This window comes from Callithrix jacchus, chromosome 19 (genome assembly GCF_049354715.1).
Source record: "Callithrix jacchus isolate 240 chromosome 19, calJac240_pri, whole genome shotgun sequence".
NCBI lineage: Eukaryota > Metazoa > Chordata > Mammalia > Primates > Cebidae > Callithrix > Callithrix jacchus.
Genome location: NC_133520.1, coordinates 28,717,420 through 28,737,745, shown reverse-complemented (window position 1 = coordinate 28,737,745; position 20,326 = coordinate 28,717,420). Strand labels below are relative to the sequence as shown.

The 20,326-nt window shown below is 50.9% G+C and overlaps 1 protein-coding gene across 14 annotated transcripts in view; it reads right to left on the bottom strand.

Moving 5' to 3' along the window:
* Positions 1–20,326, bottom strand: part of NAV1 (neuron navigator 1) — a 272,793-nt gene that overhangs the window by 101,127 nt on the left and 151,340 nt on the right. For all 14 annotated transcript variants that reach the window (XM_078356800.1, XM_078356803.1, XM_078356799.1 and 11 more), the window contains 2 exons: positions 8,476–8,578; positions 2,830–3,195 (listed from right to left, as the gene is read on the bottom strand). In XM_078356800.1, the coding sequence (XP_078212926.1) occupies positions 2,830–3,195; positions 8,476–8,578 (469 nt within the window). The remainder of the gene's footprint in view (positions 1–2,829; positions 3,196–8,475; positions 8,579–20,326) is intronic.

Genomic DNA, 20,326 nt, shown 5'->3' with positions numbered 1-20,326 from the left:
AAAACAATTTTTAAAGAAACAGGGCATTTTCTAAATTATAACATCTGGATGGAAACCACAGCGGGGATGAGAAGACCAACAGGAGGCTGAGCAAGGACAGCCCAGGTTTGCATGTTCACTTAAAGGGCTGCTGGAATCCAGGGTGCCCTGTTACTAATTAAAACAACAAAACGTAACCATGAAAATACATAATTGAGGAGTGACTGTTTACATTAAATTACTGGGGATTATAAGTTGATTCCTTTTAACTCTGACGTCCTAAGCACATTTAAAGATGGCCATGTTTACAGTCCTGGCAGGGAAGTTAACAAACTCGTGTTAAGGGTTACTGCTCATTGAAGACTGACCATAGAAAATGCATGTGAAATTATCTTGCAAACTAACATCACAGTTCACAGTAAGGTCCACTTTACAGATAGTGTCATGCCAGCAACTGACTCTGTGTTCCCTATGCAACCTCCAGGCTTCCCTGGGCTTACAGCTGGGGGCTGTGCAGGAAAGGCAAGTTCTTTACATGCTAGCCTCGGTGAACTCTAATTTTTAAAAAATGGATTCAGGAGCATATGCCTTGTCTGGAGAAAAGAGGATAAAGCAAGGGTGCTGGAGGGGCACAAAGGGGTTTTTCCTACCTCTTCCCCCTGTATTCCATGCCCCGACACTCTATTATCTATGTCCCTGGGTTTGACCAGCTGCTACTAGTTCTGTCTTTGCTGCTGATTCTGAGTGAGTGGCACTCTGGTTAGATCACACACCCCTGACAGCAAGAGTCGTGCCTCCCCATCAGTCTGGGGTTCTAATGACAACAAAAATAATAATCGCAACAAAAATAATAGCTATCATTTAGTGAGCATTTACAATGAGCCAAGAATTATTCTAAGTACTTTACGTATATTAATGCATCAACCCTCATCATAGCCCTGAGATAAGTTCTACTATTATCTGCATTTGACAAATAGACAAATGAATGAAAGCCTGGCAAGGTTAACTAGTTTGCCCAAGCTCGTACAGCTAGTTAAGAACAGGAAGTCCTGCCACCTTCCTCAGATTGGGACTTCTCCAAGCAGGGGTCTTGTACCTTCCAACACTTGGCCATCAGATGGGTTGGTGAGGTGAGGGGCTCTCAGAGGGGTCTCATCTCTATCAGTCTGGGAGCTGCACTGGGCGGGGGTCCCAACAGCTCCATCAGTCTGGGAGCTCTATAGGATAGGGGTCCTGTCGCTTCACCTGTCTGGAAGCTCTACAGGGTCTGGGGCTATGGTCCTTCTAACATAGGGGGAACTTTCTAAAGATTCAGCCCTACTGGGCTTACGCCACCCTCTGTCCCCTCCCAGAACTCTCAGAGGAGGGTAATGACCTGACACTTCCTCAGGCAGTCCCTAGCAGCTTCCGAGGGTAGAGGCTGTGTGGAGCAGCTCCTCACACACCTTGGCTCTCCTTCCTGCCCAGCACATGCCTCTAACCACGGAAGGAGCTCTAGGCCTGTGCACTGGATGGCTTTTCTCCAGTCCCGGCTCCAGGCTGGTGATCTGAGAGTGAGCGCGAGGTGGGGCTGGCCCCTGGGATTTAACAGGCAGTAAACAACCCCATTCATGCGTCAGTTGTTTTGCTCCAGAGCAGCCTCATCAGCTGGACAGGCCCTGACCGGATCCCTCCAAGTTTCTCCCCTGGGGTGGAGATGGGAGCAGGGAACAGTAGATGGCCTGGAGTTTGGCTCTTGTCTTTTCCAAAGAGAGGCTACTTTCCACTCCCTTGAAGTCTGGGATTTTTACTGGGGAGAGGCAGTCCCTGTCAGGAAGATACTAAGTCCCTGAGAAGGAAGGGAAGGGCTGCTGCCGCTACTTGTATGGCCCCTTGGCAGGGGATGATACAGCAAACCAAGAAGAAAGAGTGGAAGTGGCAGTCAGCTAAGAGGTGCTCCAGAGAACCTTCCAGATACTGCCTCTCTCTGGTCTCCGGGCTTGGAAGAGTTGGCTGGGAAGCCCCGAAGCTCCCAGCACTTCATTCTTCCTGTCTTCTCCCCTATCCTCCCAGACTAGGAGAGGACGGCAAGGATGAAGTGCTGGGGCCTTGGGGTCCTGGCCAACTCTTCCAAGGTTGGAAGGCGCAGGCACAACTCTATCAATTAAGGCAGAGAAAAATAAGATGAGGATCCCTGAAGGGCAAAGGGCAGGAAAGAAGGGTTTGCCATACTGCGCGGGGATTAGGAAATTGCATGATTGGCAGAAGGGTTGCAGAGGAAGAAACCCAAGGAGCAGAAGCTGACGGCCACACGGTCAGATAGAGAACTGAGGGGTTAGGAACCCCTGGCAAAGAAAGTGGAGCCACTGCTGCTACTCAGTGTTTGACTAGCGATTTCACCCACATGCTCTCATTTTCACTTCTTAGGTGGATAGATACGATCTTAATAGTTAATATCCTTTTTTTTTTTTCAAATGGAAAAGCAGCTTTAGTTGTCCAGCGCCTACACAGAGTTCGCATAAGAGCAGGGAATAAAACGCTTTTCCAAGGCATTTTGGGCCAGTTTCTTGAGGGCAAAGAACCAGGGAGGAGGGTGGGGCATACCACAGAATGACAGCCACAGAGACCAATGAAAGGGAGGCGCCTTCATTGACCAATCAGCTCCTTGGATGTAGGCCGCGCCCACCACACCCAAGTCTAGAATAAACCAGGTCGAATTTCGGAGGCAATCACAAAGTGTACATAGCACCCTTTCGTTTGCTTTCGTCGCAGCACACCCCTGTTTTGGGTTCCACCCCACTTTTAAGGCATTCCATCCCCGTGGTCTTTCCACCATCCTGCCCCCGCCGTCTAAGAAGCCCCTGCGCTTACCCGGTAGTGATGTCGTCATCCTCTGTCATGGTCTTGCCCATGAGGTCACTGTCGCTCATGTAGCCGGACTTGAGGTCCACCTCATCCGAGTCCAGGGACTCGACCAGCTCCAGGCGGGAGATGTGGCTGAGCTTGCTGGGGCTGCGCATGGGCATGGTGTGGGAGTAGTGGGCCCGCTCCCCGTGCATGTACCAGGCGGGCGAACCCTCTGAGCGGCAGCTCCCACCCACAGAGGGCGCGTCACCAGCCTGCAGCCGTGGACTGGACTGGCCATAGCGCCAGGAGAGAGGGGACGAGCGGTTGGAGAGGCTGGACACACTGCGTGGGTTGGCGTCATCGCTGTCGTAGCAGGTCATCTCCAGGGAGCTGGGCGGAAAGCAGAGGGCACGTCTTAGTCCTCGGCACAGCCGCTGTGTGCCCTGTCCCCTCACACGCACCCCAGCAATGCCTCCCCTCCACCCACAGGCCCTCTCACCTCCCCACCTGCCCAAGCTCCACCTCCTCCATGAGGCCTCTGACTGTGTGTTGCCTTTGTGATATGTTATCTGTTTAACAAAGGAGATGATCTTAAGTGGCTAGGGAAGCAATTCTTTATACTATTAAGAGCCTAGATTGTGTAATATGGCCTGGGTTTGAATTCTTTTTCACTATTTGTTAATAAGTGAGCTCATGGAAAGTAATTAACTGAAGCTTCACTTTTCCCATGTGTACAATGGGGATAACGGCATAAAAGCTACCTTATAGAGTTGTGAGCATCCCATATGTACAGATGAACACAGTGCCTGGTATGTGGAAGGGCTCAACAGACCTGGGGGCAAGTGAGAGAGACTGGCCACTTGAGCTTAGAGTGCCTTGATCATTTTGTGAAGGGTGTGTCCATCACCTCTTTTCTATTAATTGGCTGAAGACTAGCTGATTCCCAAACGTCAAATACAGGAAAGCTGAAGCAGAGTGCAGACAGTATATAGGAAAAGCTTTGGGAATCTGGGATGTGTGGCAGGTCCCCAGTAAGACTGATTCCAGCCACAGGCCTAGGGTAGCAGAGGAAGTAGAGCCTCCCAGAGAACAGCAGCAGGCTTAACTGGACAAAAGAGAGGACATGGGGAACTGGATGTGAGGGTGAAGCTGGATGTCCAGGGTCCCAAGCCTCAGGCCCTTCCTGGCCAAGGCCAAGGAAGCAATGCCCAGGTTAGTGCTAGATGGCCTGAGACTAGCAGAGCCTGGATGCCTAGGGAACAAGCTAGGGCCGGGGGGCTACAGAGAGGAAATACAGCTGGAATCTGGTTGGAGGGGTGTCCTCAACTTGGGTTCAGGCTAAGACCCATAATTCTATCTAGCCTAGCAGTGGGGCCAGCCCAAATCAGCCTTAGGTAGGGTCTCCATAACCTATCCTAACTAAAGCCAGACAGGACTAAGTAAATGAAACAGGTTTTGATGGTCAAGAAGGCTGGGGCAACTGAGGCAATCCGTGGCTGGACCTGAGTTGCACGAAGCCAAGCAATCTTTGCTCTGTGAACACATCCACTGATTAGCCACTTTGGGGGCTGGTATGGGACTGGGACATTGATTTCTCCATTCTGGTTTCTATGAAGTTCCTTGAAAAAAAGAAAAATTTCCAAAGTTGTGTCTATTGAACCTAAGAAAATATGATCTTGTTTTCTGATCAGCAGAACTGGAGGGATCCAAATGCTCTTGAAACTGAGTGGGCTGCGTCCTGGCAGTCGTGCTGTGGGCAAGATGAGGGAGCCCTGGCCAGGCAGGGCAATCAGCGGCGGCTGCTTCTGGTTCCATGCCCAGCCTCTCCCCTCCTGGCCCTGCCTGCCTATTTAATTATTTATTTATTTTTGAGACAGGGTCTCACTCTGTTGCCTAGGCTGGAGTGTAGTGGTGCAAACATGGCTCACTGTAACCTTGACCTCCTGGGCTCAAGTGATCCTCCCGCCTCAGCCCCAAAGTAGCAGGGACAACAGACAGGCACACATGACCACGTCCGGCCAATTTTTGTACTTTTTTAAGAGATAGGGTTTTGCCATTTGCCCAGGCTGATCTCAGACTCCTGAACTCAAGCTGTCCTCCCACTCTGGCCTCCCACGGTGCTGGGGTTACAGGTGTGAGCCACTGTGCCCAGCCTCTGGCAGCCCTTTAGGAAGCCCTTTGCATTCTGCAGCTCTGCCTCATACAGTGTATCGTCTCAGCTTCTAATTACGGTGGACCTAGATATTACATCTCCCTGAACAGAAATGGATGCTCTCTGAAGCCAGAGGCTGTGGCGATGATGCCACTTTGCCTGCCTTGCTCACTCACGACTGTATTTCAGCACTTTGCATGGTGCCTGGCCTGTAGTCGGCGCTCAAGAATGAATCAAAGAGGAGCAAACTCACAATGGATGTGTGAGTAAAAAGAAAGGAAGTTTTCATTAGAAAACTCAGTCCAGGGCTCCATGCAGTACTTGCTTGATAAAAGCAAGCAGACCTTGACCATGGGATGAGATACGGGAGGAGGAGGATGATGCTAACTGTGATGAGAGGGTGGCGGGGGGGGGGGTCTCCAGGGGAGCTGGTTTGGGTAGTTAGCCTACACCATGGTTAGACACTGGTGTAGGGGCAAGGGCTGCACTCAGCATCAGGGTTCCTTGGTTCTATTCCTGGCCTGCCCCTGTTTAGTTCTTTGTACTAAAAGTGCCTCTTTCACTATTCCATAGCTCTCTCTCTCTTTAAATTCTCCCAAACACATCTCTAGACCTAGGTTGGTGAGGAAGATTCTAGCTCAGATCCTCAGTTCTTGAATTCCAGCCCTGCACCCACCCTTCAGGCTTGCCTCTCTTTGGGGAGGACACAGTTTCATTTCCTCTCTAGCCGCAGTCTGACCCAGACTCTGCTCACTGGGGGAAATGAACCAGTAGAAATAGAGGAAGCAGCACAGGAGTAAAAGCTTCTGAAAAGAAATTGAATCTAGTTCCTTTTCAGGGAGTTCCTGGGTTAAACAGCCTTGCAGGAAGCACACACTGGACTATAGGCTCCTCGAGGATGAAGCTTGTGTGTGTTCTGGGGAGCCAGTGCCCAGCGCTGTGCCTGGTACACAGCTGGCATGGGTTCTGAGCATGCTGAATGCAGAAGCCACCGTCATCACCCAGTGTGACTCTGGCAGGTGCCTCCCTTTTTAACCCAGGGAGTATTTATATATCCTGCCTACTTCCACGGCTAACGGAAAGGCTCATTGATAGAAAGCCCTTTTAAAAAGTAAAAGAGCCAACCAGGCACCGTGGCTCACACCTGTAATCCTAGCACATTGGGTGGCTGAGGTGGGTGGATTAACTGAGGTTGGGAGTTTGAGACCAGCGTGGCCAACATGGAGAAACCCCGTCTCTACTAAAAATACAAAAATTAGCTGGCATGGTGGCGGGCGCCTGTAATCCCAGCTACTCGGGAGGCTGAGGCATGAAAATCACTTGGACCTGGGAGGTGAAGGTTGCAATGAGCCGAGATCGTTCCACTGCGCTCCAGCCTGGGAGACAGAGTGAGACTCCATCTCAAAACACAAAAAGTCAGAAAATCATTGGTTTGGCTATCAGTGTGGAACAGGAATAATATAAACCAAAGCCTAAGAGAGGAAGTGGCTCTAGGTCCATAGTAAGCAGAAAAACCAGCTTCGGGGCTCTTGGTTCCCTTCCTATTAAGGAAGGCAGAAACCAGAGCCCTAGACTCTCCCCCTAAACCAGTCAGCATTATGCAAAAGGCTTGATTTAGGCCTCCCCGTCCCCACCAGAAGCAGAAAACAAATAGCGCCTGCTGAGGATCAAGCTGTCTGGCTCCACAGCTCCATGTGGGGGCTGGGGGCTGCCTGCTCTGAGTCAGTAGCACCAGGAGGCTGGAGCTGCTACTTCTGCCCTGCCCCTGGGAGTGAGTCATTTGGGGTGTGACCCTCTCAGCAACTAAGCACTTTCTGGTGTCTTTGGCACGAGGCTGGTGGGTGACTGGGTGCTGAGAGATGTTCCAACAATTTCCTCGGATGGGGGCACACAGATGTCCAAGATTTCATTCGCTGGGTCCTAAGCTCTGCCAGACCTGTGTTCTACTTGGGTTCCTGCTGGGGGATTGGGGCTATGAGGGATGGAGGTAGGAGATAGATGTAAGGGGGTCCTGGAGCCCCCACTATTCACCTTATACCAGGACTTCCTTGGTCACATCCCTTTCAGTAGTTAGGGTTCTACTGGCCTGAGCAGAGGTAATCCCCAGAGAGTTTTGATTTATCTTATCATTAAAATATTCAAGATGTCTGTGAGTAAAGGGCTGAGTCTCCAAGATGTGGGCATGGGATGGGCATAGGGGGAGAAGCAGGACACTGGGGTTATTGAAAGCTGGTGTGTGGGCCAGGCGTGGTGGCTCAGGCCTGTAATCTCAGCACTTTGGGAGGCAGAGACGGGGGGATCACTTGAGGCCACGAGTTCAAGACTGGGCTGGCCAGCATGGTGAAAGCCCGCCTCTACTAAAAATACAAAAATTAGCCGGGCATGGTGGCACATGCCTGCAATCCCAGCTACTCGGGAGGCTGAGACAGCAGGTGATAGAGTGAGACTCTGTCTTTAAAAATAATAAAAATATAAAATAAAAAGCCTAATGAAAATAGAAAAAAGAAAGGTAATGAGTTTTTTGTCATTGGTGGTATGTAAATATGTCCATGGGTGCGGCCCCATCCTCAGAATCCCAAATGGCCACACCCTGGGCTAAGCAAGGTCCTTTTCCAGTGCCCATGCCCCAACTTTGCTCTCAATTTTCTGGGCCCAGGATTTGGAGAATAATCTACTTCCAGTCTAACTGGGGAGGCTTCCTAGCCCTCACACAGCCTTCCTGCCCCACGGCCCCCATGATTTCCCAGTCTGGCTGTCTGTTCTCCCTCCCTCTGTCCCCAGAGCTTAGCCCAGCCCTCTGCCCCACTTGGAGCTGACAGCATGAGCTCATCTGGGCAGTCCAAGGAGCCAGCAGGGGAAATTCTGAGTCACAGCAGAGCCTGTGGCCAGGACTTTGCTCCAGAGAGAGGTGCCGTGGGAGGGGGTGGGTGCCCCATGCAGCTGGAGGCTGTGAGGTCTCTGCAGGGAGTGGGTTAGGGGGATACGCCTAACAGAGCATGGAGCTGGGTGACGTTGTGTGCGTCCTGCTGAACACTCAAGTTTCCCTCAGTGGCTGGTGGAAGAGGCCGGGGGCACCTAGCTGACACAAGAGCGAAAAGATACAGGTATTACGAAGGGAACCAATTCTAGAACCCTAGTTTGCTAGAGACTCTGGAATAGGAAGAGAGCATTTAGTAAACCTTCTCCTGACAGATGAGGCGACTGAGGTCTAAGGCGGGAAAGTGAGTATCAAAGATAACACATTGAGCTGTGTAATGGCCTCTGCTTCCTGACTCCTAGGCCAGTGATTTTCAAGCTGATTTGCTGAAATGAAATGAAATGCTCAGGCACTAGCAGACAGAAGACAAAGTCAAGCTTCTCCTGTTATGGGTTTTCTCCCCCTTCCACAGTGGCTCCATGCCTCAGGCCATCTAGCTGACCTGGCAGAGGTGTGCAGAGACCCTGGGGCCCTGTCCTCCAGAATGGGGTGGAGAGCCAGGAAGGCAGAGGGCATGACCCTCTCTGCAGCTCAAGCTTACCTGTGAGTCACCTGGGACCCTCGCAGGCTGGACATGGTCTCTTCCAGGTTCTGTCGAAGATCCAGGACATTCTGCACTGTCCTCTTTCTCTGGGACTCTGGGTCTAGGAGGGAGAGAAGGAAGAGCTGGGTGAGTGAAGAGGACAGTGCTGGGATCCTGGGGGTCAGGAAGCGGAGATTGACAATGTCCCCAGGAGGCTAGACCCTGGGCCATGACAGTCACCTCCCTCCTCCCTTTCTCAAAGACAACCAACAGAATGGGCCCCCCCCAAAGGCCCTGGACACATGCCCTTGAGCCCTCTGAAGCCCAGACCCTGGCAGGGGGTGCAGACATGGCTTTCTGTGTCTGTGCATTCCTTTCAGAGCCCCCAAGTAACTGCCTCTACCTCTGGCTTTGTTTTGGGGAGGCCCTGCTTCTCACAGCAGAGGTCCTGGGCAAGATTTCTCGTGGTTGAGATGACCTAGAACATCTGCCTGAAACCCCCTCTCCAGTGTTGTGCTGGTAAACGTTGAATGACTGGCTCCTGGAGGAAGCGGACATGGATGTGCAGTGTTTGCCAATTTCCATGGTATAAATCCTCCTGTCATGGCCACTTTCAATCTACCAACATGACGTCACTGACCACAGACTTAGGAAGAGGCGCTAACAACTGGCTCTGGGGAACTGGTATGAGCTGGCTTCCACACACCTAAGCCCAGGCACTGACTGGTAATATCCGGGGTTGCTCTATGGGGTCCCGGGAAGTTAGTTCAGATACAGCCTCCTAAAGGTGAGGTAGCTGGTGGGGAGGCAGAAGGGATGAGCGGTCATTTTCTGGAGCTTGAACTGAGCTCTGGGCAGTCCCCACGAAAGTGGTGCAATCCCCAGTAAGGAGGGTGCATGGGTGTGGCCCCATCCTCAGAATCCCAAATGACCAAGAGCCATTTTATTCAACCCTGGTGTCCAGATATTAGCCTGGACAAGATGAGAATCTACAACAGCAAACGGTGAAAATAACATCCAAATGACTGAGAGGTGCTTGAGCATGAAGGAAAGCAAAGAATGTTCTTCCTTCCTTCGGTCCATCCAATTAATATATATATATTTTTAAGATGGAATCTTGCTCTGTTGCCCAGGCTGGAGTACATCAGCGCAATCTCGGCTCACTGCAACCTCCGCCTCCTGTCTTCAAGCAATTCTCCTGCCTCAGCCTCCTGAGTAGCTGAGATTACAGGAACATGCCACCATGCTTGGCTACTTTTTGTATTTTTAGTAGAGATGGAGTTTCACCATGTTGGTCAGGCTGGTCTCGAACTCCTGACCTCAGGTGATCCACGTGATCCACCCGGCCTCCCAAAATTCTGGGATTATAGGCATGAGCCACCGCGCCCAGCCTCACCCAATGAGTCTTAATCAAGTACTTACTTCACATCAGGCATCACGCTGGGCCCTGAGGACAGTATAATGAAGAGAAGCTGGCCCTGCCCATTGGCTTATCTTTCATTTTGGGACCTAAAGTCATACATGGAACCAAGTCCCCTAGAGCCTCCCTAAAAGACAATCTGCAAGAGAGAGTCAGGGAGTGACAGATAGATGATGGCAAAACAACAGAGAAAACCCAAGAACTCTGGCTCTCCAGGCTCCTCCCTTTTCCCTCCTTCTCAAGCCTTCTGCCGCTGCTGCAGAGGCCAAACACCCCCTCAGCCCACAGACTCAGCAGGAGTGTGAGGTTCTTTTAGCTGCCAAAAGGAACATTTCTGAATCTCTTCACGAGGTTTTCCCCCCGCAAGACTAAGCTCAGGCTGGCTGGCAGGCGGCTGCTTGACTGTCTTGTCAGGGAGGAGAGGCTGGGTGGGGCAGGCAAGGAGCCCACATTGGCCTCTCCAGAGCCTTTTGGGCACCTTTTCTGAGAATCAGCTCCACGCCCAGGCCCAGCCATCCCTCCCTTCCCCTCCCAGGGAGAGCTTCTCCAGCTCCACATCCTCTTGTGGTCAGTGCCATGAATCCAGGCCTCCATGCTGGTGGCAAGGATCAGGGACAAATGGTAGGCCACCATGCTAGTGGTCTAATCTCTGTCCCCAGTCCTGGCATCACTTCCGTGGCTGCCAGTGCCTGTTTACCCTGGCAAGTGTCACCTTGTAAGCTGCTCCATGGCTTTAATTGATGGCTTGGTGTGAAACACAGGCAAGGTCAATTTTTTAGACTTGCCAAGAAATAAAGTTGAGTTCTAAAATGCTTATGTGGGAACCAAGAACATGGTGCCAAGGTATGGGTTTCCGGCCCAGGGTGATGCTTTTTATAGGCTTGGCAGAGACGAGGGACAGGCACACACATCTCCAAAGGGTGTGTATTCCCAAAGAGGAAGGTGACCAAGAGTTACTCAGAGACTTCTGTGTGTACCAGACCCTTTACATGCATCATCTACTTGAATCCCTGCAACATTTCTAGGAGATTTGTGCTACTGCCGCATTTAACAGATGAGAAAACTGAGACTCAGAGAAAACTGAGACTCAGAGAAAAAAGTAAACTGGCCAAAGTCACACACCTAGCATGTAGCACAAGGCAGAGTTGCACCCAGGCAGAAACTCATACTTGTTTTGATATATCACAGGGCATCTCTGTACCACTAGTGTCAAGCATGGTGACTATTGTATAGAAGGCGCTTAGGCTGCAGGCAGTGGGTCACACCTATAATCCCAGCACGGTGGGAGGCTGAGGGCCGGAGGATCGCCTCAGCCTGGGAGTTTGAGACCAGCCTGGGCAACACAGGGAGACAATGTCTCCACACACACACAAAAAAAATTGGCTAGGCATGGTGGTTCATGCTTGTAATACTGGCCACTTGGGAGGCTGAGGCCAGAGGATCGCTTGAGCCCAAGTTCAATGCTGTAATGAACTGTGATCACACCACTGCACTCCAGCAGCCTGGCCGACAGAGTGAAACCCTTTTTCAAAAAAAAAAAAAAGATGCTTAATGAACATTTCAAAAGTGGACATTTTTAAAAAATTTCCAAAAAGCCATGAAAAAAAGTAAAGGGATAAATACACATTGCCTTAGGGAAATGTCTTTTTTTTTTTTTTTTTTAAAAGACTAAGTTGTTCTTTGTCACCCAGGATGGGATGCAATGGTGCGATCTCAGCTTACTGCAAACTACACCTCCTCGGTTCAACTGATTCTCCTGCCTCAGTCTCCCAAGTAGCTGGGACTACAGGCACCCGCCACCAAGCCCAGCTAATTTTTTGTATTTTTAGTAGAGACAGGGTTTCACCATGTTAGCCAGGCTGGTCTTGAACTCCTGACCTCAGGTGATCTGCCCGCCTTGGCCTCTCAAAGTGCTGGGATTACAGGCGTGAGACACTGCACCCGGCTAATGTCTTTTTTTTCTTTTCTTTTTTTTTTTTTTTGAGGAAAAATGTTTAAACCACATAGTAGCCTGCATTCCTTAATGCCCCAAGTGCTCCAGATGGGAGTCATAGACCTCTAGGTCACAGGTTTGACCCTCTTTCTACATATCTCTTCCCTCAAAGACCTCTACCCTAGCCCCCTTCCTCATTTCCACATCGGCAGAGGGTGGCGGGACTACCTGAGTCTCCCAGACTTGCCAAAAATGAGAGCCACAAAGATCCTTGAAATTCATTCAATCCTGCTATCTCTGGAGAGCTGGGAGGCTAAGGCCCAGGAGGCAAAGGCTAGCTGGAGATCACAGAGATGCTCATGGAAGAACACTGGACTCCAGGCAGCTTCCCCATGGGTGTACATTTGGGGTATACAGGGGAGGAGGTTAGGGCAGGGTCTGGTTTCCTGGGGGGTGACCAGGATCTGGTCTCTGCTCTCAGGCTGGAGAGGCTCTGCAGAGGCTACACTCTACAGTTCCCTCTGTGCCCCAGCAGTGGCCCCTGGTGGCCATCATGAGTATGCTGCTCTGCCTCTCCAAGACTCAGCCCAGGGTGTATCTGGCAGGTTGGGGCTCTGGAGAAGTTTGGCTTCCTTCACATTCCTGGGTGACAGACACATTCCAGGGGTGGTACAGCCACAGCCATGGCCAAGAGGACTTACTTGTGTATAAAAGAAAGGCCTCGAGAGGCTGCAGACTCTTTGCCTAGGTTGAGAGGGCAATCTGACATTCACACCCATGACTCTGAAGGTGAATTTTGCCATTTTAGATTAAAAATATGAGTAAGTCACATTTGCAAAGGAATTGACTTCACCTCTCACCCTCATCCATTCCTGATCTTTACCTTTCTTCACCTCTGACTATCAACTCATAATTAAGCTTCACCCCTTTCTCACCGTCTCTGGTGAAGGTAAGGCTCAGGGGTGGGGTGAAGGTACCTGGGGCTCATGCTACTCTGTGACAATGAGAAAAGTGACCTAAAAGTTCAATGGTCTTTTTTTATTTGGAGACAGGGTCTCACTCTGTCTCCCAGGTGGAGTGGCATGATCTTGGCTTCACTGCAGCCTCAACTTCCCTATGCTCAAGCGGTTCTCCCATCTTAGCCTCCCAAGTAGCTGGGACTACAGACATACCCCACCACACCCAGTTAATTTTTGCATTTTTAGTAGAGATGGAGTTTCGCCAAGTTGCCCAAGCTGGTTCTGAACTCCTGAGCTCAAGCGATCCTTCTGACCCAGCCTCCCAAAGTGCTGGGATTACAGGTGTGAGGTATCGTGCCCGGCTAATGGCTTGTTTTATTGGCTAAGTTGAGATGCCTTGGAGGCTGCCTCCATGTGTCTCTGTCAAATGTTTGCTCTTGCTGTGGGACAGGCCTGGGGACAAAACAGAGCCCAGAAATGGCAAAGACGGAGAGGGAGTCTGGCAGCCATCCTTTTCCTCAGGGCTCCTCAACGAAGGATGTGCTCAGAATACTCCCATCTTCTGTGGCAGCTTTGTGCAAATCAGAACAAGGTACTCTCCAGTCTAAGCCACCTCTAGCCAGGTCCATGTCTTGGCCAGTAGAGTACAGCATTCTCCTTCACATGACACCAGCCAGGATGCCACCCTCCCAACCTCACTTTGGGGACCTGGGAGTGCGTGCTCTCTTAGCTCCTACAGAACAGGATCAAGCTGCAAGAGTGGAGTGTGTGTGTGTGTGTGTGTGTGTGTGTGTGTAGAGAGAGAGAGAGAGAGAGAGAGAGAGAGAGAGAGAGAGAGAGAGAGAGAGAAAGAAGTAGGGTTTGAGTGGGGGAAAGGGGCCGGTAGGGCTCCTAGCAGGCTCCAGGGTAACACCAAGGTCTATGGGGAGGAGCTCATGATGTTATCCTGGGCTGCCCCTCCAAACCTTTCCCTGAAAATGGAGCAACCGGGGAGAGAATGTGTGTGTTACTCAGGCTCAGAACAGATGCAAGAGTCTCTCCCAACCCAGCCATCACCACGGCAATTCACAGTTACCACACACAGCAGCAGCATCCCAGCATGCACTGGGCCATCTGCAGAGGAGGGTGGTGTTTCTTTCTACACATTATTGGCGCTTACACAAGAACACAGAGAGAGAGAGCCTTGTCCATCTCAAGGGTCTTTGGGCAAGGCCTAGCAATCAAATACACTTGACAGACAGGTGCATGCACACACAAATCAAACAGTGCAGCTACTCAGTGTTCACCAGAAGGTGTTTTCCTTGTTATTTGATTTGAGCCAGGAGACTGATCACAAGTCTTTTTGACTCCAAAGCCCTTGTTCCTTCCACAACAATACGGCGTTTCAAAACGCATTCACACGCCTCCAGATACACACAGCCACTTGTAGTCCAGCCTGTAGTTTGTGGAAACCCTCACAAAATTCTGCAATTCTGCAGACATATGTGTGGAGAGATTTCTGTGGACCTACCTCTCATTGTACAGGGAGGAAGAAAGACTAAAACGATGCTAGAGGAAGAGGAGTGGTTTAAGGGACAGCCTGGGGTACGCTGTGAGGATCATGTAGAAAGGGTTTTTCTCTCTGTTCCCATGTCAGAACAGGGGAGACAGGCTTCCCAGGAGGGCAGGACTGTGAAATCGCTCATCAGGAGATTGGGACCCTGGGGCAAAGCTGACAGTGGTGTACTGGCAAGAGCACAGTCCTTAGATTAAGAGAGACCTGCGCTTCAGGTCCTGCGACTGTCCCCTCCCCAGCTTGTTTGACCCTGAACAAGTCACTCACCTCACTGCAGTTTCTCGCTCTGTTAAATGGGAATGATACCCACTTGGTAGGGTTTCTGCAAGGCCTTTTTTTTTTTTTTGAGACGGATTTTCGCTCGTTACCCAGGCTGGAGTGCAATGCCGTGATCTCGGCTCACCGCAACCTCCACCTCCTGGGTTCAGGCAATTCTCCTGCCTCAGCCTCCTGAGTAGCTGGGACTACAGGCACGCACCACCACGCCCAGCTAATTTTTTGTATTTTTAGTAGAGACGGGGTTTCACCATGTTGACCAGGATGGTCTTGAACTGTTGAACTCGTGATCCACCCACCTCGGCCTCCCAAAGTGCTGGGATTACAGGCGTGAGCCACCGCGCCTGGCCTCTGCAAGGCTTAAAGAGCTAATTCACTAACATGCTTATAGTACTGTGCCTGGCACACAGTAGGTGCTCTATAAATTGTGGCTCTTATCTGTCAGAAAGCATAAAGGGGTGGGTGAAAAAATGGGTGCAGCCTCGGGCAGGCACTAAGGCCGGCCCCTTGTCTCTCTCATTTGCTGATGGGTGGGTGCACAGCCTGGAGGTGCAGCTCAATGGATGTACATTCTCTTCCAGAACCTTGCTTTGGCTAGGTCAGACCTTCACTCATACCTGCAGTTAGGGGTGGAGGAGGTGGTGACAAAACCTTGTTTCTGTGCCGTCAGGCCTGACTACCACCTTCTCACTGCTGTGAGGCAGAACCGTATCTTAAACCCCATTCCCTTGGAGCTGGTCTCAGCTGTGGGATATCGTGAATCTCAGGGGAACCCTCTGGCCTAGAGTCTAAAATCTGATGTAGTAATGGGTGGAGAGCCTCCAACTGAGGGTAATAACCCCCGAAATTCAGAGAAGTTCAGGAAGGAGGCTCATGGGAATCCATCACCCAGCAGTCAAATTTCCCCAAGTTCTAAAAAATGTTAATTATTGACTGACAATTAAGTCAACTGCAATAACTGCCTGTTGAAATCTTAATTATTTCCACCAATGTTTCAGAACCCACATTAGTGTTCAGCCCAGGGCAGAGGCCACAGAGGACTCATCTGACTTCTAGACTGGCTTCTGCTGTGAGTGGCGGGATGAGGTGGGAATCAATGGAAGGAACGGAAGTGAGCCAAAGAAAAAACATTTTCAAGTCAGAGCTTGAAAGGATCTCATTTTGTATATGGGGGTTACGGGGGGCCCCGAGGGGAGGGGCCTGCCCAGTGTCACCAGGTTGTAAATGGCATAGTAGCTGTTACTCTTGGCCCAGGGATCTTCTGACCAGCACTTCATGCTGTGGCCTGGGGTTGAAACACACAGAGATGTTTCACCGGAAGTGGTAAATTGCAACGTGAATTAACCACGTGGGATGGTTTGTGACTGGGTCCGAAATTCAGGCTAGGCTAAATGACCTGGAAACAAGAGGGATTAAGCAATACACACACACACATAGAGCAACACACACACACAGCAACACACACGCACACAGCAACACACAACACACACACAGCAAAACACACACCAACACACACACACACAGAGCAATACACATAGCAACACACAACACACCACAGCAAAACACACACAGCAACACATACACACAGCAACACACACACAGCAACACACACACAGCAACACATACAGAGCAACACACATAGCAACACACAGAGCCACACACACACAGCAACACACGCACACAGCAACACACACAGAACACACATGCACAAAGCAACACACACAGCAACAGACACACAACGCACACACACAGCAACACACAGCAACACACACACAGCAACACAGCAACACACACACACACACACACACACACAGCCCTTCTTAATAACTCCCAAGAAGAGAGAGAAAAAAATCTTTCCTGGTCCTGTTTGATCCCCAGGGTAAAGCCCAGGTCCATGCAGAGTTTATCTGTACATCTCACAACCAGTATTTGTTAATGATTATCTTGTGCTTATAATGAGTCAAACGTCTTTGGGAATCATTTTTATTCCTCTCTTCCACTGAAGGACATAAACCTTCAAACTCCAGCCAGGGAGGGCACTGCAGGCCCAGCTCAGTGTACTCCTTGGTCTAAGAGAAACTCCAGGTCTCTACCCACTGCTTAGTTAGACTAGGGGGGTTCTGCTGGTTCTTGCATCCAGTGACCTTGCACTGATTCACTGCAAAAGCTCCGTCCTACAGTGTGGCGGAGGTAGGTATGGAAAAGTGACAGATAACCCAGCAAGCAAATCCCCTCTGCCTTCAGGTAGAGCACAGTTACTGTTCCTACAGGGACTGCATCCCCTCCCTCTATCTGTTTCCTTGCCATCTGATGACCTGGGAGGCCCTAAAGCAGACGCTGGCGGGCCCCCACACCAGAGGCACCCCAATTCCATGGAGGGTGCAGGCAGGGGACTATTTGTTCTGTTACTAATCCTATCTTTCCCTCATTCCCACACGTAAGTCACAATATTGTCAGAGGCAGTTGTCACGGAACCCCCGCAGCGTGGCACATCTCATGCTTCTCAAGTGCTCCTGCTCCCCAGGGGAGCTCCCAGAGTTTTCATCCTTGCCCCAGAGAATCCTAAACCATCTCAATCAGTGAGTGTGGCTGCACTGGAGCCCAGCATTCAGTGGCACTCCTGCTATTTGCTGCACGGGGTCAGAGCCAGGACTAAAGGACTAATATGTTGGCCACATGGGTGTGTGAGGCCAGGAAAGAAAAACTAGGAAATAGAAGCAAATCTGGGGCCAGAGAAAGGAGCACGCATGGCCACCTCAGCCTGGAACTGCCAGGCAAGTATCTTTCTAGATCATCTACAGTTTTGATTTTCACCGAGTGAGATGGCTTGGATTAGGGACCCTTGGTAATGTGTCTCCACTGGGCACTGGGCTAACAGAAATCGCAAAGCAGGGCATGCTGGGTAGACAACTTAGAACACATAAAGAGGGTGAGGAGTGGTGGTTTATGTCTGTAATCACAACACTTTGGGAGGTAGAGATGGAAGAATCCCTTGAGCCCAGGAGTTCAAGACAAGCCTGGGCAGCACAGCAAGACTCCATCCCTATAAAATATAATAATTTTTAAAGAGCTCTAGCTTGGTCTTCCTAAGAACACACATGACTTAGCTGTGGGAACTAGGGTGAATTACTTTCCTTCCTTGGGCCTCAGTTTCCCTATCTCTAAATAAGTTTGGAGTAGAGGATACCCAAGCCCCTACCCAGCTTTGACAGTCTGATTCTATGGGTTTGTACTTGGCTGAAGCCCATAAAGCATCTTTTTTCTCAGAATATGTTAAAAAGGCAGACACCAGGGTGTCACCTCCCAGAGCTTCTGATTCAGCGGGATGGCGATGGGACCCAGGAATCCGCATCTTTGCAAACCCCCACAGTGGGGGATGTGCTACATAAGGCTACATTTGGGAAAATCCTTACATCCTGTTGCACACTAGTGGTATTGGATGCCCATTACAAAACCAGGGCTTGACTTCCTGATGCCAAGCGGCTATGCAAAATGTCCCGGGACTTCATAGCAAGTCTACTTTCCAGGCACGAGTCTGTTCCCTGAAAAGCCCCCTCCTTCATCTCCAGGCTTTGGGTAAGAGAAGCCACCTAGCCACCCCAGCCTTGCAGCTAGAGGACCCAGCCCCAGTCCAGCCCCCGCCAGGTCTCTGGGGCTTGCTGCTGAGAACGGCCACAAGGGGGCGCTGCCGGTCCTCAGCCGTCTGTGGCCGCGTTGCGGCTGCAGCGCAGCGAGGTGGACAGCGTCTCGCTCAGGCTCCGGAGCCGCCGCCCAGGTTTCTCTGTCTCTGTCTCTCTCTCTCTCTCTCCCTCAGTCTCCTGCTTAGCACAACTCCTGTCCTCCCCGAGCTCTGCACTCCTAGGCCTGACATCCTTCCCCCAACCCAGGGATCGTGGCCAGGCTGGGATAACAGCCTGAGTTTGCAATATCTATGATGGGGCGCCCACCCGATTCTTGGGGAGCAGGGCCTGGCTTCTGGGATTATTCAATCAGCCTTGGGCACCAGGGAGGTTCTGGGGACCCGCGGGCTCCACTTGGCAAGGTCTGGGGCTCCACTTGGCAAGGTCTGATTCAGGGCCAAAGTTTCCCAGAGGCTCCAGCTGGCCTCTCTGCTCCAGTCCCCTGGGGAAGTATTAAATAGATCACGGTTCAAATCCGTGCTCTGAGGCCTCACCTCTGCTCCTCCGCAGTGTTCTTGAGGCTGGGAGCTGCCTGAGAAGCTGGGAGGAGAGTCACCGCCCCCCCACCACACCCAGCTTGACCATTTCTGGGGAGTGGCAGCCTCTCTCTGCAGCGAGGGCAGGGCAGGCAGTGAACTCAGAAGGCAGCCCCACGCAGATGGCTAGGTCAGGCTGCAGCCTGTTGGAGGACAGCTCAGCCCTGCTCAGCCCCATACATAAATGCAGCCTTCGGCAGAGAACCTGGGCCAGGAAGATGAGCTTAAAGTTCCAGGAGAAAGCGATACCTCCCAGCCACTTAATATTTAGCAACAACATCGCCTTAGGAAAGGACTTGCCAAGGTCAAGGGTGGTCCATGCAGAGGACTGTGAGACCAGGAGAGGGTGCCTGGCCTCAAGCCCTGTTTGGAAGGAGTGCTAGTTTGCTAATCCTGCCTTCTCTACTTCAGGAGAAACCCCTCCCTGCTCTATTTCCTTGTGAATGTTAGGTTATAGGATCAGATAGCAGACTCAAACATATTTCGTCTTCTCATTTAAAAACCTGGACTCCCAGGCTGGGCTTGGAGGGCAGGCCTCCTGTCTGTCTCAGCCTGGAGACATAGCCCTCTGTTCCCTGACAGGCCCTGTTCCTGCCCAGTGAATCTCAAGGTTTACTGAAAATGTTTTCCATTCGTGATCCTGCCCAGACCATTCCTGTGACACCCTCCTCCAAAGAAGTGGCTGCTGCTGGGAGCTGGGAGTGGTTGTTATAGCAACAGTATACACAGCAGAGAGAACCATCTGCAGGCAAACAGGGACGGGAGTGGGAACGGACTGAGTCCAGGTGTGGATGACAACTGGAGGAGGCCCTGGAGGACTCTGGTTGTGACACTAGTAAGATTAATATTGGCTAACTCTTCTACAGGGCTGGGTACCAGGCACTATTCTAGCAGTTTATGTTTATTAGCCCATTTAATCTTCAGGACAACTCTTTGAGATAGCCCAGTTATTATCCCCATTTTACAGTTGAGAAAACTGAAGCCCAGGAAGGTTGAGCAAGCTGTCCACGTAAATATAACAGCAAATGACAAAGCCAGAATTCAAACCCAGATAGTCCGACTCTAGAGCTGCATAGTCCAGTATTATAGCCACTAGCCAGAATGGCATGAAAAAGAGAGACAGAGAGGGAAAATTCATACTGAAATTCACCCTTTAAAAATGTATAGTTAATGGCTGGGCGCAGTGGCTAATGCCTGTAATCCCACCACTTTGGGAGGCCGAGGTGGGTGGATCACAAGGTCAAGAGATCAAGACTATCCTGGTCAACATGGTAAAACCCCATCTCTACTAAAAATACAAAAAATTAGCTGGGCGTGGTGGCACGTCCCTGTAATCCCAGCTACTCAGGAGGCTGAGGCAGGAGAATTGCTTGAACCCAGGAGGCGGAGGTTGCGGTGAGCCTAGATCGCGCCATTGTACTCCAGCCTGGGTAACAAGAGCGAAACTCCGTCTCAAAAAAAAAAAAAAAAATATGTATAGTTCATTTGGGAGGCCAAGGCAGGTGGATCA